Here is a 17,102-nt window from a genome sequence, read left to right on the forward strand (position 1 = left end):
TTCCTAAAATATGACTGTACAGGATATAGGGATGCAGAAGAAACCAGGGATTTACAGGGAGCTGGGGTGGGGAGGGAATGACTACAAGGGGCAGCACGAGGGTGATGGGACAGTTCTGTGTCATGATGGTCATGACTTTACACATTGGTCAAAACTCATAGCCTGAAAAGGGTGTCTCAATCTAAAAATAAATAAAAATTTTAAGTGTGATTACAATAACTTTTCAAAGGTCCGTTATAAGGATAAAGATGATAAAAGGTTTGAAATGACCTAGCACAATGAATGGCCCATACAGGTCTTAAACATATACGAGGGTTCTTTTGTTTTTCTTTTCTTTTTGAGCTTGCTGTTTTCATCCATAAAATGGGTATGAAAATATTATTTCTTATAAAAAGTTTTATCTTCTTCCTAAGCACGGTGCAATGATAACATGAGATTGTAAATGTGAATACCTCATTGGCAGTCAAGATGTAGCAATTCACACATCCATTCACATTTTTCAATGTTTTTGTTGTGTCTGGTCCTGTGTAGGCCCTGCTGGATACGTACAACAGAGCTGTGCCTTCCCTACTGTAGGGAAGCTAGGGAGGGAGACAGAGGTGGAAACACCAGAGTAGCGAATGTTGCACGTGTGAAGTTCCGGTGGCCAAAAGACGTTTCTAAAGGACATCTCAGGCAGCCTCTTATCTAAGTATTTTCTGAAGTGAGACCTGGAAGGCAAGTAGGAGATGGGCCCAAGATGCAGCAAGGAAAGAGGCAGGATACTGCAGGCTGAGGAAGCTCTACGTAGAAAGATCTGGAAGTGGGGAAGACCGAGGCTCGTTTACGAGCAGAGGACCTTTCTGTCTGGTTGCTGTCAGGGATGGTCGATTTTGAAGATTCAAGCCTTTGACAGGGGGCTGGACCAAGTCAGCATCACGGAGTCTTGTAATCTCTTGAGTGTATGATTCTACGGCTATCCTTGTCTCCCTCTTTGTACGCAATTGAAGGCAACTTTGACCTTGGTCCTTTTCTTCTCATTGAGCAACTGGAGCGAAACCTAGGAAAAAGCCTTTCCCTTAGGAATATGACCTCTAGGTTTCCTTGCATTTGCTTTTGAAGAATCACTCAGCTCCCAACCTGAGGTTTTCACCACCAGATAGGAGGAGGCAGGAGTCATAGAAAGGTTTCAGATCCTCTAAGGCTGCTCAGTGGTGTCAACCCAATTACCAGAAACAGTGCTGTCTGCCCGGCAATGCCCCTCAGGTGTCTGCACTTGTGTGGCTCTGGGTGGAATTCTTTGATGTGACACTTGGCTGACAGATATTCTGCCCCTCTCTGCCTCTTTTTTTTCTCCTCCTGAAAAGGAAGCAGAATCAGCAATGAGGCAAAGCCCCAGTTGCTTTAAAAGAGCTTCAGCAGTTACAAGGAAACCCTGCAACTTTGGGTACTCTGAGAAATAAATATTTAAAGGCCAGGCCTGATATTACACTATGATGGAATGGCTCTACCAGTTATTAAATAATTCCAGACTTTTATAAATAGCGACTTCCCCCGGCCCAGCCCCTGGACCAGTCCAACCCCTGCTGCCCCCTCCTCTAAAACCCCTGGGACATCCTCACGATCCAGCAACTGACAGGGTAAACCCTGCATGGAGGGCTTCCCCTGGACTCTCCCCCGCCCCCCAGTGCTTTATTTGTTCTGATTGGTTAGAATATATTGGTTGTTATATATTGTAAATATCACCTCTCTGGAAGAAAGACAACTGACCAACTGACTTCCCTGAGCAAATCATTTCTTCTCCCTGGGTTTCTATCAGTCAATAAAAACTAAAATTAGTATCATTTTATTAGATATGTGGAGTTTTGGGATTTGTTGATTTCTCAGGTCTCTTTCACCTTTAACATTCCATGATTCTACAAACTGTGAAGTTCAAATTCCTGTATCTGTGGTCTGGTTAGTTCGAGTACTTGTCCAGAGGAAGTATGCGTCTGATAGGAGTAGGAACTTCTCAGAATCATGGATTTAAAGTACTTTAGAGCTGGGAGTGGCTTAGAGTTCAGTTCACCCAGCAGGCTTTTTGGAATGTGTTCCACTGAGCTCTAGGGAGACCACAGAGGCCGACGAAGAGTGGAGGCTGGACAGGGCTCCAAAGTCCTGGCTCCTGCTTCAGCCCAAGCAGCCACAACTTTTCCTGTTTTATACAGTGGGATTCTTCCCAAGATTTTATGTGTCTGGATGGCAAGATGCTAAAATCCTTCAATCCTGGCTTGCTTGGCAACTGGCTCTCACTAGGGCCATGAGTAAGTTACTTAACTCCTTTGGGCTTTGGTTTCCTTATCTGTAAAAACTGATGGCACTATTTCACAAGGTTTAGAGCACACCAAAGCGTTCAATACAACGTCTGGCAAGAACTAGGGGTTTGATATCTATTAGTTGGATCTAAATTCAATCCATGGTTACTTCCTTGCAGTGGAATCTAAGTTCCCAGAGCCACTTTGAAAAGATGGTAAACGCATACACACACACACACACAAACACACACACACACACACCAGAAACTGCCAAGAGGACATTTCAACAGCAACAATTACACTTGCAACACTTGCTATTGCTGTGTTACCAAACAAGGTGACAACAGCAAAATCCTATTCAACCACAACTGCAGAGGGAGATCGCCCTGATAATCCCGCAACACCAGGATTTGGTTACTGTTGAGTAACTCACTGACCTTACCGGGCTTAAGTCTGTATCCATACAGTAGCTCTACAGGAGAAGCTGAATAACCGGTCTGGTCCCTCACAATCAGGGTGTGGCAGCTATAGCACTCGAAGCACTTTAAATTGACTAATCCATCCCCTTCCACCCTCTCTCCAAGGACCCTCTCTAAGACGGTGGCCAATAGGTTTCTCCCCTCAAGACAGGCGGGCAATAGACAGAGAGCTGTGTGCATCTTGAATTACTTCCCTTTGCTGAAGGGAGGAGACTTTTCCAAATGGAACCATCTAGAGCAGCCTCTCTTCTGTTAAACTGTCCGTTCTCATATGACTAATTTGAGAATCCACCCACTCTGGGGGCCATTAGGCAGGTGTGCAGAAGGATTTCCAAGCAGTGTTCTAACCACAAATCGTATCAGTGCAGGGCTTTATAATCAGATGGGGATTGGCCCACTTTTGGTGTCATTTTCCAGACTGCTAGGATAATTTATCCCTGGGCTGAGGTTCAATCTTAGCCCGATAATGAATTGGATGTGTTATCTTGGATCAGCCGTCTGCCTCCTTTGCATCTCTTCACATATGGAATTCCCAGGTCTCTTATACATCTATCTTTTTGTCTCGGTTGGAACTTCCACAGTGCTCCTCTTTCCCTTGTTAATGTTTTCTTCCTTCGGAGCCCTCTTTAATAACAAGATTGGATTCTGGCTCTTACGTATCATTGACTGCTAGACTTTGAGAATACCACTGCTTGGAGCACCCTTAAAGATCCCTGAGTCCAAGGCCTTCATTGTAAAGATGGAGAAAATAAGGACTAGAGGGAGAAAGTAATTTTCTCAATCTCACCCAAATCCTGTGTGGCTGAACTAAAACTCGTGACTCTCAGTTAATTGTCCTTTGATTGCGTGTCCACTCCTTCCTGTAATCATGTATACATGAATTCAATCAATATTTCTGAATTTCTACTCTGTGCCATGTACTATTTTAAACCCTGGAAGTGTAGTAATGAATAAAATTCCTGCCCTAGAAACTATATTCTGCATGGTGGGAGACAGGCAGCAAACAAAATTTATTAGGTAAAATGTTAGATGGTGATAAGGGTATGAAAAATAAAGCAGAGAGGGGGAGTGGGAATGGCAGCTGCAAGAGTTCAAGTGTAGAAAGAAGTCATGGGAGATCCCCTAAGAAAGTATGCTTTGACCTTGACTCCATGGGCGTGAAAGATGAACCATGTGAACACCTGAGGGAAGAATGGTTCGGACATCAGCAACAGTAAATGCAAAGGCCCTGAGGCAGGAGCATGCTGGATGTGTTCTAGGAACAATAATGAGGGCAGTGCCACTGGAGCTAAGTAAGGAAGGAGTATATAGAGGGAAGAGCAGAGGGTAACTGGCTTAGCCAGTGAAATGGAAAATGAGCGAAAGATTTTGAGCAGAGGGGTAAACATGATCTGACTTATGTTTCAGAAGGATGACTCTAGCTTTTGTGTGGAGAATACACTCAAAGGAGACAAGGATGGAAAGCAGGACAGAAGTTAGGAGGCTTCTGCGATAATTCAGCAGAGAGACAACAGGTGCTTGAACCAGGATGTTGAGAGTGGAGGTACTACAAAGACATCTACTGTGGATAGCAGGGGAGATGGACCTCATCTCAGTAGTTAGGAGAGTGAGAAGGGTGGCAGCAGGATGGGGGTGGACTACTTACTCAGTGGGGAGATGGAAATTATAGCCTGGGGCAGTAGCGGGTCAGGAAAGGCTTCCAAGAGGAAGAAGAATGCAAGACAGAAGCTGACTCACGTGTAAGGTGACCAGCTGTCCAGGTTTGCCTGGGACTGTCCTGGTTTGAACACTCTTCAGTCCCAGAGAAACGGGGACGACGGTTGGCCACCCTCCTGTGAGAGTTTCCTGATGAAGCTGGAGAGGTTTGGAGAAGATGAGAGTGTTCTGGGGAGAGAAGACAGAATGTAAACATCTAAGAGGCAACAGCGGGCAGTGTAAGGTAGGGAGTCAAGGAGAGAAGAAGGTACACAGGGCTCCAATGTGCACAGTTCTGTCACCGTAAGAATAGTGACACTGGTTTTGATGTCAGTGGAAGGATGTTAAGCGATGAATGGTAACACTAATAGCTTGGCAGTTTTATCCCTCATTTCAGTTCCTTCTTGTAAAAGAGATATATGCAACCCCCATCATTTATAAGTATCAGATGAAAAGTGGAAAGCAAGAAATCAATAAACAGAATAGGAAATAACTTTGTACCAAAGCATTCCAGCTGAGGGTTGACTTGCCACTTGGAAGTCCTCCTGTCCTGTAAGGTCACGTTCCCTCTGAAACCAGTTTATTTTTTTCTTCACTTCCCTATTTGCATTATTGACATCATTATTTTCCTAGGCTCAAAATCTCAGAATCATGATTTTTATCTTCTTTCCTTGGTGATTCCATCAGCTACCAAGTCCTTATTTCTTTTTTCTTCAAAATAGCTTTTCTCACAGCCTGATTCAGGCTGTCTTTACGTTGTGCCTTGACAGTGGTAGACCAGAGGGTGTATGGGGCTAGGGTAGGAGGATGGTGGGATTTGACCCCCCTGGGTTGTGGCAATAAGGGAGTATGTTTTCTGTAAGGAATTTAAAACCAGTCAATTTAAGGTCCATTTGCTTTGTAGCACTATTTACAATAGCCCAGACATGGAAGCAACTTTAATGTCCATCAACAGATGAATGGATAAAAAAGATGTGGTACATATATACAATGGAATATTAATCAGCCGTAAAAAAAGAATGAAATAACGCCATTTGTAGCAACATGGATGGACCTAGAGATTATCATACTAAGTGAAGTAAGTCAGAAAGAGAAAGAATACCGTATGATATCACTTATATGTGGAATCTAAAATATGACATAAATGAACTATCCACGAAGCAGAAACAGACTCACAGACATAGGGAACAGACTTGTGGTTGTTAAGAGGGGGGTGGGGAAGGAGTGGATTGGAAGTTTGGGGTTAGCAGATGCAAACTATTATGTATAGGATGGATAAACAACAAGGTCTTACTGTATAGCACAGGGAACTATATTCAGTATCCTGTGATAAACCATAATGTAAGAGAATAGGAAAAATAATATATATATATACACATATATATGTGTATATAGTTAAATGAGTCACTTTTCTGTACAGCAGAAACTAACACAACATTGTAAATCAACAATATCAACAAATAAATTTAAAAAATTTTTGTTTTTGTTTTTGTTTTTTTGGTTGTGGCCTCTCCCATTGCAGCGCACAGGCTCTGGACACGCAGGCTCAGCGGCCATGGCTCACGGGCCCAGCCGCTCCGCGGCATGTGGGATCTTCCCGGACTGGGGCACGAACCCGTGTCCCCTGCATCGGCAGGCGGACTCTCAACCACTGCGCCACCAGGGAAGCCCTAAAAATGTTTTTAAAGGTCAATCTTCTTTGTATTATTTCTATGTGCCAGCAGTTAATGGCAATCATAAAATCTCCTCCTATCTGGAGCAGACCACTCCCACTTACTGCCACCACAGCCTCAAATCCTGTAATATTTTCTTTATTGGTATCCTGATTTCTCTCCTTTTCTTCCATTCCCTCGTGTGCCAGATTTGCTATGCAACTGCAGCAAAGAACCACCCATCGCTAGTTTCCCTAAACCTCAGAAACCTTCCTGAGGTTTACAGGATCAAGTCCCAATACCGCAGTCTAACTCTTGGTCAAGCTCTTGGTAACCCGAAGCCAGCCTAACAGCTGAAGCTTATCCTATTACTCTGCATCCCAAACTCTCTTTGCTTTGAGAGTCTGCGTCAAAAGAGCCATGGTTTCCTGCTGCATTAGCTGGGAGAAAAACTAGTTTGGGGAGCCTAGCCCTAACAGAGACTGCTTGTGTGACCTTAAGCGCGTCACTTTCCCTCTAAGGGTCTCAGCATTCTTACTGGTCAAATTAGAATAATACCCGTAGAGCTGAAGTCGCAGGATTTCAGCAAGGGCCAAATGAGGTCACGGTTGTGAAAGCCTCCATCCACGTGAGCCGTGATGACTGTTATAAGACATAGAGGTAATACTTGTTGCAGTAGTGGTTGCCATGGTTACAGTGCCGATGTTGATGGCAACGCAAGACTCTTTGGTTTTGCTGTCTATTTTACCTTTTGCCTCATCTTTGCCATTCCATGTCCAGCTCATCATTTAACTCTAGACCAACTCCCTCAAAAACTCTTCCTGTGGGCTTCCCTGGTGGTGCAGTGGTTGAGAGTCTGCCTGCCGATGCAGGGGACGCGGGTTCGTGCCCCGGTCCGGGAAGATCCCACATGCTGCGGAGCGGCTGGGCCCGTGAGCCATGGCCGCTGAGCCTGCGCGTCCGGGGCCTGTGCTCCGCAACGGGAGAGGCCACAACAGTGAGAGGCCAAGTACCGAAAAAAAAAAAAAAAAAATTCTTCCTGAGCTATTTAAGCCTACTCTAAACTCTGCTCTCTTCAAAAATCTCCAAAACACACTTCCTTTGTGTTTGCATAGGTACCATGCTTATCTTTTATTGTGCAGCCTTCCCAACCTGGACTCTCAGTCCACCTCTTGTGTTACTTTAGCACCCCTCCTAATACCGAACACACAACAGATATTAAGCCACGACTTGTCAACATGAATGAATGAATGAATGAATGCACAGAGGCATCTCTTTTTTTAACCCCTTAAGGCAAAATATGCCGACAGTGCCCTCTGCTGCTAAGCAATGATTCTGTGTTTCCTACACAGTGGAAAAGCAAGTGAGAGAATGTTTAGTGAAAGGAATAGATGAAAATTGTTGTGCTTCTCAACATGCTGAGACAGAGAGGACCAGGAAAAGCCATTGAACTGTCCTGGTCTCGGGGAGGCTAGGAAGTCAGAAGGGCCAGATAAGGTGGCTGCAGGAAAGGCGGGCATCTCCTTTCTAGACTGATGATTGACAGTCAGTTTGGAATTGAAATACCCTCTCGATTTTGTACAACAAATTTCCCTTCTCCTGTGCCTCTGTCCCAGAAATAAGTGTGTTATTTGGGGCCAGAGATAAATCTTAAATCTAATAGTGTGAAAATTAACTTTGAAGATTCCAAAATGCTTCATGGGAAAATGCATTTAAAAAAAATGTCATGAGAGCTGGAAAACATTGCTAGAGAGATCATAGTTCGTTTTCCTTCTGTTGAGGCATTCTGATATGGAAAAATTAACAATTGCCTTTTAATGATGGCCTGCTAAGTGCTTTGTGTTTTCTTTCTATTATCTCAATTAAATCTCATGACAACTCATCAGATAGCTATCACTAGCCCTTTACAGATGAAGACATTGAAAATGAGAGGATAAGAAATTTGGCCATTATCAGAGAGCTAGTAAAATCAGCAAGGGTTTCCAAGTCTAGGAGGCATAAAATCTGAGCCTTCCCTGCTATTGTATACTGACTCCAGGGATGGGGCTACCTGGGACTTAAGCTCAGATTCTACCAGTAACTTTTGTAGTAAAATCAAGTGAATAACCTCTTCTCTGGGCCTCAGTTTCCCCAACTCTAAAATAAGGGGTGTAAGACCAGATGCTCCCTAAGGCCCCTTCCAACTTGCAGTCTGTTATTTGCAGCGATCTTCATTTGCTGAACTATAAATACGAAGCCTTATTGTGACCATGATTCTCCCTTGTGTTTCCACTACAGGCTTGATCTCCCCAGTCTAACCAGATTGGAACAGTTCAATGTGGACTGAACAATGACCACAAGCACTCTATGCTCGGCTTTGAGGACTGAGATGTTTTTCTACTTAATTTGTAAATCCATCTGCATGAAAACGATGCATTTCATTTCCCCATAGAGTTCAAAGCATGATGGATATTCTAGGCTGGTTCCGAAGGTAGAGCAGTTTGAAGTTGCAGCATGCCAATCTGTCACATTTGACATGTCTGATCCTCGGTCTTTAAGTGTTTTGGTGGGCAGTGTGTCCCGGGTTGGTGGGCACACCTCGGTAGAGCGGGGTCCCCAGGAACAGCATCTCCCTGTCCGAGTGGTGCTCAGCCTTTGAAGTGGATCAATGGTGCTTCAAAGCAAAGTTCATGGTACAGGGAGCAGCATCAGATGTACTTTTATTACCCTTAGAGACAAAAAAAACATTACTCAGAAGCCAAACGACTGGGAGAAAAATCTGTACCCTGTGCTCAGCCCTGCAGCTTGGAAGTTCAGAGAAATTCAGAGCGTTCCTCATGAGGAAACCGGAGTATGCTGGAACAGAGCTGGAATCAGACCTGGTACCCTCAGAGCAGTGGGAGCAACCATCCTGCTGAAGACAGGAGCCTCCTTCTGGATTTCCAGAAGGTATGGGGGAGTGGGGAGACCTAGAATCAGATCAGCTCATGGTAATTCCTCCCGCCTCCTAGCTTTTCATAAAAAATGATCAGAACTGCAAAACAACCTTAGAGCGTACAACCGCTTGTTTTTTTTATTTGGGAAACTGACATCTATCAATACTATGACTTTAAGTCAATTTATTCATCTACTCTGGGTTTCTTTTTCCCTCTGTGTGAATAACGGTCCCGTCTCCTGGGATGTTGTGAAACACTTAGTGACCACAATGCTAAACAGCGAAGGCAAATGGAACGTTCTCCAGGAATCTTGACTCTGTGTAGTCAGCGGAGGTCCCACGATGCCTTCGTGCCTGTTCTTTACTTGAAGTAGCTAAAGGTAGAATAAATGGCCTATTAAGACTTCTCAGAATCCAACTGTGCTAAAAAAATGTTGCTATAACTTGGATACTGAGAGGAAAAAAACTGAATAGCATTTATTTAATTACCAATAATAACTCCAAATAAGTATAATTCTGATTCATATTATCTTGTGAGGAAAGAGTATTAATTATGCCCCATTAATGCCTGTTGGAGACGGTTTGCTTCCAAGGAACCCCAAAGCTTCTGAAACTCTGCTCCCTGTTTGACATTGAAAGAGATGTCCTTACTAAAACATTCCACAGCTCTCTGGTTTCACCATAAGCTCGACTGATTTACCAGATACTTTAGGCTTTGCAGAAAGCATTCCTGAATATCATCAGATGGGCTGGAATATTGTCATTATTCCTATTTCTAAGGTGAAAGTGTAAGAATTTGAGAGAGTGGACTGGCCCCGGGGCATATGGGATAAAAGCTTTCTTGGACCCACGGGCAGAAGGCAGTGCCGCTGCGTGAGCTCATCGCCCAGCACCTGAATGATGGGGTTCCCCTCAGCTTTTTCTGATGCCAGCTGGGGCTCTGCTTTTCAGCAGGAAACCTGGTCCTCAGCGGCCTCACTCCACCCACTTACAAAAACCTCCTCACAAGGGAATAAAATAAAACTTTTAAATTGGTATTCATGTGGATTTTTACAGCATTCATTAACATGCTTTCCCAGAAAAATTTGTAGTAAAGATCCTACCCCACCCCACCTTCAAAACAACTGTAAAATAACCTCTCCAACTTTTCTGAAAATTTAATATTTTAAAACCCAAGAAACTACTGAGTTCGAATTCAAAGACTTTTTCAGCTGAGGACATTGTGGCTCATTTCTGCTTATTGGTGACAGACAGTCACTCAAGACCCAGCTTAACTGCCACCTTCTCTGCAAAGCCTTCCCTCTCTCCAGCCACTCCTTCTCTGAACTCACATGGCCTTTTTTTTTGTACCTGCCTCTATCATAACCCTTCTGTCACCGCACTTACCTCATTTTATATTTTTCATCAATTTACATCTACTTTTTCCACTGTACTTAGAATTTCTTAAAGGAAGGGATGAAATCATACTCATTTTGGAACCCCTCTCTAAACCCACTACTAAGTAACAAACTGTCTAAGGAATGAATTCATGAATGACCAGAGCTTTCCTATACCTCCTTCGCTGTGCCTGTTCCTTTCTCTGCTTACAAAATGAAGATTGCACTGATGTGTCTCTTAAGATAATTATGTACTTACATATGACTGCCAAGTGCTTCAAGGTCATAAAAAAACTTTATAAATGCCAACCATGATTACAACCCTTTGAAACAATGGGATATATGATTTACAGACGGAAAAAGATGAGACATAACAGGTAATCCTTCTTGTCTGATCCCCACTTTTATCCCCACCCGCCATCAGATAGTAATTCAGAGGTAACAATGTCAGCTTGGGAAGAAGGAGGAGGGTTTAACTGGGATCTAGATAGGATTTCCAGGGCCTTTTTAGGTACCTCTGTCTTGAGGGAAGTTACCTGAATCTGACAAGACGGGCCAAGGGCAAGAGTTCCCAGAAAGATGGGTGACACCCAATTCCCAGTTTCAAGAGAGGACTCGGATAGAGAAGGCAGCTGGTTGGCCCTTGCAAAGCAGAAGATGGCTTAGAAAAGGACTATTAAGGTGGAAATGTTGTCAAACTCTGCTCTATCCTCAATCTCCGGTAACCTAACAGGGAAAGAAAGGGCAAGACTTACCATGTTCACCCTCTCTCCAGGTGTATCATAGCAAGTGACCAGAAAAGGTGGGTTGTATATTGAATTAACAGAGCATGCAGAATTTCCTCCCTAGCAATGTGTGTCAGGAGAAGAGGGGGCTGGAACATTTTGTTTGGCTATTTTTCTGGTGGGCTCTTCATAAGATCTTTCAAGAAACTATTGAGTTCAAATTCCATAGTTTCAGAGGTGAGTCACTCAAAAGCCAGCTTTTCACAGAGCTGATGCCATCCATCATAGAGCGAGGCAGGATCAGTGATCAGATTGTTCCAGACTTGACGCTGTCTGGCCTCCGAGGTCAGAAGCAGGCACAGAAAACACCGTGATTTACCCGGGGATGTGGGAATGAGGAGACTCTGACAGCAAGAGCCTGCAGCTGCTACCCAGCAGTGAGCTCAAACGGTGGTGGACGTTATGTGTCTCAGTGTGCCTGAGGAAATCGCCCAGGTCCAAAACGGAACGGGCCCTTGTGTCTCGTGTTGGAAACATCAAATTATCTGGGGGTAGGGCTTCCCTGGTGGCGCAGTGGTTGAGAGTCCGCCTGCCGATGCAGGGGACACGGGTTCGTGCCCCGGCCCGGGAAGATCCCACATGCCGCGGAGCGGCTGGGCCCGTGAGCCATGGCCGCTGAGCCTGCGCGTCCGGAGCCTGTGCTCCGCAACGGGAGAGGCCACAACAGTGAGAGGCCCGCGTACCGCCAAAAAAAAAAAAAAAAAAATTATCTGGGGGTAGATTTGCGGGTGGGATGAGGGGCTGTGTGGGGAGGTCACTTCACATCACAGGCTTCTTGGCAGGATGTAGCCAGGGATCATAACCATGGGCTCAATCAAACTTGCAGTTTGGGACTTGCTGCAAGTGGCTCCTGTCTCCCGGAAGAGTTTTGGATGTGGGAACAGTTCAACTTTTTCTCACTTCTCAGCCATACCATTGTCAGTCACCTTGGGATGTTTCATTCTTTGGCAGCAAGAACTAGTGAGGTGGCCCTCATTACCTCCTTTCTTGACGTCAGTGAGCGAGTTGTTCCCCATGGCTGTCTTCTGTGAAATAATTCAGCATTTGTACTGCAATTAAAACTCGTAGGTATATGTTATTAAATGGTACTGACTCATTCCACGGTTTCTCCTCAGCTGAAGAAGTACCAGAAAATGCTATGCACAAAGCAGTGATGAAGACTGTGTGCCTCACACACCCAAAGAGATCACTCTGTCCTGTGTCGGGGTTTTCTCAAGAAGAAATTGAAGTTCCAGATTCTTTCTGCCTTGGAGGGAGAGGAAAATGGCCCCTGACTAGAACCTTCTTCCCTTCTTCCCTTTTGTGAGTTTCATAAAAGCAGGGCCAGCCGCCAGGTATTTGCTTCATTGAATTAGGCAACCACGATCAAAATCCCTCAGAGGAGATACACACAGGAGATACGCCTTCACACATCAGCAGGAAAATAGAGGAGGAGAAAAAGTTTAGATTTTATAAAAACCTAACTCTGTTCTTTACATGAATGTGCGATTTTAGATTAAATATGCCTGGGGGCAAACAAGCTGGTACTTTATTTCTTCCCTCCTGTTCAAAAGACATGTCTGCCTCAGACATGGACACTCCAAGCCCAGGGACCACAGGCTCTGACTTCTCTTCACTGCTCTCCGTTTCCTCATCTATAAAATGGGCATCATAATCTGGGCCTGGAACAGCTCTTGGGGTTCCTAGTGTGAGAACCTGTTCTGCGTCATAAACATTCAATACAACAATACGGGTGAAAAAATAAACTCTGTAAAACCGCAGGCTTTGGGCTTCCCTGGTGGCGCAGTGGTTGAGAATCTGCCTGCCAATTCAGGGGACACGGGTTCGAGCCCTGGTCTGGGAGGATCCCACATGCCGCGGAGCAACTGGGCCCATGAGCCACAACTACTGAGCCTGCGCGTCTGGAGCCTGTGCTCCACAACAAGAGAGGCCGCGATAGTGAGAGGCCCGCGCACCGGGATGAACAGTGGCCCCCGCTCGCCGCAACTAGAGAAAGCCCTCGCACAGAAACGAAGACCCAACACAGCAAAAATAAATAAATAAATAAATAAATAAATAAATAAACTGCAGCCTTTTTACGCAAGGGATAGTCATCAAGACAAGTGGCTGTTCTCCAAGCGATATCGATGAAGAGTCCTAGACTTGGAGTCATAAAAATTGGGCTTCTTAGCCTAGGCTGCCTCGAGCACATACAGTACTTTTAAGTGAATTAGAAAAAGGCACCCCTTGTGACACAGTCCTGCAGGGCTGTGGATTGATGAGCAATCAGCATTTGGGGGCCAAATAGAAAAAGGCACCCCTTCCTCTAGTGGACGCTGCCCTGTGCCTGGATTCTCGTGTAACTCAATTCAGCAGCCCTGGCTCTTCCTGCTTAAATTCTGGAACCACACAATCATTTTTATTACCTCTGAGCCTCCCTTTCCTTCCAGACAGAAAGATAGAATTGAATTGTGATTTCTATGACCTCCTTGAGCTCTAAAAGCTACAGAAATTCTAATGAGCTTTCCCATCCTTCTACACAGGGGACGAGACATCACATAGATTGAAATTCCTGAGCTTGATCTTTTAAAAATCGTCTGATGACACTCCCTAATATTTGAATGAAATTGTGTATGGTTTGATGTGGGGCAGATTAAAACATAAATGCTTGAGAGTATACGTGATGTCCCAGGTAGAACCGGACGTGGGTAGCCTGCCAAACAAGAATAACGACTCTGCGCTGTCAGCAAGGAAACAAGATGGGGATCTACCCCAATGCCCATCTATTGAGGTCTCTGCTCACTGTCTGTGGGGCTGAATGGCAGTCAGTGCCGGAGTCCTAGCCTCTCCCAGAGCGCCCAGAGCATCCAGGAAGCGTGGGCTGCAAGGAGCCAAAGACTGTTTTCTTTGTTGACGCCTTGTTGCCAGAAAACAGAAATTAGATCCTTGGCCAGAACCTCCTATCAGCAAATCCGAGTGCCAGCAAATGCTTCTCAGTAAGAGAGCAGACAAACAGCGACCTCCCTTTCCAAAGCTCAGGGATTTTCAGCCCTAAAATTAGGTTTCAAGTCTTAAAATCACACATACACATAATGGACCCATTCACGATTCTGAAAAAGTTGGTAGAAGTAAATTTGGTTGTATTTGTGAGTATTTCTAAAATCAGTTTTATGGTTTGTTTCATTTTAGCTTTGTTTTGTATTTAGAGCAAGAGGGAGGGCTTTTGGAAACAATGACAGCCAATGATGTCATTTTCAGAGAAGGAAACTGAAGCCCAGAAAGGGAAAGAGAGTAGCTCCAGGTCACACAGCAGAGCATATTTGATCAGGCTGGGATTATAATCTGATGCTCTTTTCACTCTCCCATGATGAAAATGCAACCAGAAGGTTGGGTGAAAAACGGATGGCACATAAATCATTATGACCCAATTTTTCAGTCTCAAAGGATGAATGTTCTTACCAGTACCCAAGATCATAAATGGCAGAAAGTAAATGTGATTTCAAGAAAATGCTTTTATCTGTTGGTTTTCTTAAGGGCTACAACCTCTACCACTGCCCATCACAGAGGCAGACGATCTCCCATGGGTTAGTGGAGCAGACTCCCTCAGCTAGAACAACCTCAGTCCCCACCCCCCAAAACATTGTCTCTGCAGTGTCTTCCTTAGAATTCACACCAAGGACCAGATGTTCTCTGGATTAACACCTGTTTGCTAACCATCTGTTTCTTCACAAGTAATGCTCCCACCTTCTTGCGGCCCCAAAGCACCTGCCAGCAAAGCTAGCCATGGCCCAGTGTTACCCCGGGTGGTCCCCAAAGCTCCTGGGGGATCACAAAACCATTACCTGGAGACAAACGAAACATTTGGGGGAAGAAAAATAAACGCCAAATATTAAAAGAAGGCTCCCTTTATTTAAAAAATCAGATACAAGCACTAAAATCCGTGAGCTGGAGAGCACCAAAGAGAAGGGGCCCCCAAAATATATGCAGGTGGAGAGTGGAATCAATCAGAAATCCATTTTATTCTTCCTGATGAACAAAACACACCTTCTCAACAGTGGAGCCCACTCTCAGGCAACGTGGCCATGGTGCCCTGATTCAGGTGGGATTAAAGATTTCCTTCCAAAGTCACTGGGATGAAGAGCCATGCCACTTCAACCCCTGTACAACCTTTTTAAAGACACAACTCCTCGGGCAGTCCTTTCTGGCACCCGGTTGCAGGGCGAATTGAAGTTTCCAGTGTAAGGGTGCTCTCTGCTGAAAACACCAGAGTCACAAACTCCACCCAGGCCCTGGGAAGGCTGAGCTCCCCCGTCTCACGCCTTCCTCATCAGAGTCGTTCCTTTGTAGAGCTTGGGGGCCCTCAAGCCAGCAATACCTGAAGCAGTTCTGACCTCACCAGAGACTCCTCAGACTCAAACTCATGGCCATCAGCCCTGGGGGAGATGGTGGCTGAAAGGCACAGAGCCAGGAAGGCCTTCGGAGTTCAAATCACACGCTAACTTTAGACGTGGGCATGTCTGGGAGCTGTTGTCTCGCCAAGAATGGACTTACTCTTTCTGCTTGTGTTTTAGGATCTACAGCAAATGAAGTGTGTGTGTGTGTGTGTGTGTGTGCGTGTGTGTGTGTGGTGGGGAGGGCGTGACTGGGCTTTGAGAGATGACCTGCTGAAAAACCAAGACACAAAGACCGAGAGGGGCAAAGCAAAGCAAGCATCCTTAGGCACAGAAGGGAGATCTGGTGACTCATAGTAACCTGTTAATATATACCGTGGCTCTGTACAAAAATAAAAAGGTTCTCATAAGATTAACAATTTATATAAATATCTGATAGAACACTCTTTCTCTCGTTTTCATAGCTCATCTTTGGGGTTGATCTTTGGTTTGTGCTTCCCTTGCTGTGCTTGATCCAGGATCGCGATCACTTCATCAGCCTGTGTTCGCTCCTGCAAAGAAAGACAATTTCCACATTGCTGTTACAAGCATACTAATCAGTGGCAGAAGCTTCCTCAACACTTCCAGGCATCCATCTGTACATGGATGGGTGCTAAATCTGGCTAAGAATGAAACCTCATCTCCATCCCTACCCGGGTACCTTCTCTCAACTTCCCTATGTCCTGAGCAATTACTTTCCAAGGTTTCTCTCTTGCCAAGCAATCTTGTATATTCAACTGCTGGCTTCCCTTGCTACTTTGTGGTCCCACGGAGATCTCCAGTTCAGTTCTCCAGGTCAGTGTTCAAGCTGAATTCACCATTTTCTCCCCCACAGGCCTACTCTGTCCTCTTCACATATTTCTTCTCTCAGTAGAGACCACCACTGCTCCCCTATTTGCCCCCAAAGCCTGACCAGGGCTTCTTGGATCTGATAAGTCACCAGTCCTCTCTGTTCTGCCCCCTCTGTTTTTCAGTGCACATACTGTTGCCTTACTTCAGGCCACTGTTTCTCAGCCTTGACGGCTGACGTCTTGGAGCAGATAACTCTGTTGGGTGGGTTGTCCTGTGCATTGTAGGATGTCTAGCAGCATCGCTGGCTTCTGCCTACTACAGGTAACCAGTGGCACATGCCTGGCCCCAAGTTGTGACAACCAAACATGTCTCTAAATGTTGCCAAATGTGCCGTAGAGGACGCAAAATCGCTCCTGCTTGAGGACCATGGGTTTACGCTCTCATCATCTCTTAACTCAGTTACTGCGGCAGCTTCCAAACGGATCTGTTTCACACCCCCTCCCACGTGCTTCTGATGGACTCTCTGCACTTGAATCACGAGCCCCACCCTTTCCTGCTCACTGCTCACAACCCTCACGTGGGTTCCCATTGCTCCACGCTCCAGGTCGGATCTTCTTCTTTTTTTTTTTTTTGCGGTACGCGGGCCTCTCACTGTTGTGGCCTCTCCCGTTGCGGAGCACAGGCTCCGGACGCGCAGGCTCAGCGGCCATGGCTCACGGGCCCAGCC

The 17,102-nt window shown here is 45.3% G+C and overlaps 1 protein-coding gene across 1 annotated transcript in view; it reads right to left on the minus strand.

The window, feature by feature from the left end:
* Window positions 1-15,047: 15,047 nt before the first annotated feature.
* Window positions 15,048-17,102, minus strand: part of P3H2 (prolyl 3-hydroxylase 2) — a 160,084-nt gene continuing 158,029 nt past the window's right edge. The window contains exon 15 of the mRNA XM_082655560.1: window positions 15,048-16,095. Coding sequence (XP_082511686.1) covers window positions 16,003-16,095 — 93 coding nt within the window. The 3' untranslated portion in view covers window positions 15,048-16,002. The remainder of the gene's footprint in view (window positions 16,096-17,102) is intronic.

This window comes from Grampus griseus, assembly GCF_964374135.1.
Source record: "Grampus griseus genome assembly, chromosome: 5".
Taxonomy (NCBI): Eukaryota; Metazoa; Chordata; class Mammalia; order Artiodactyla; family Delphinidae; genus Grampus; species Grampus griseus.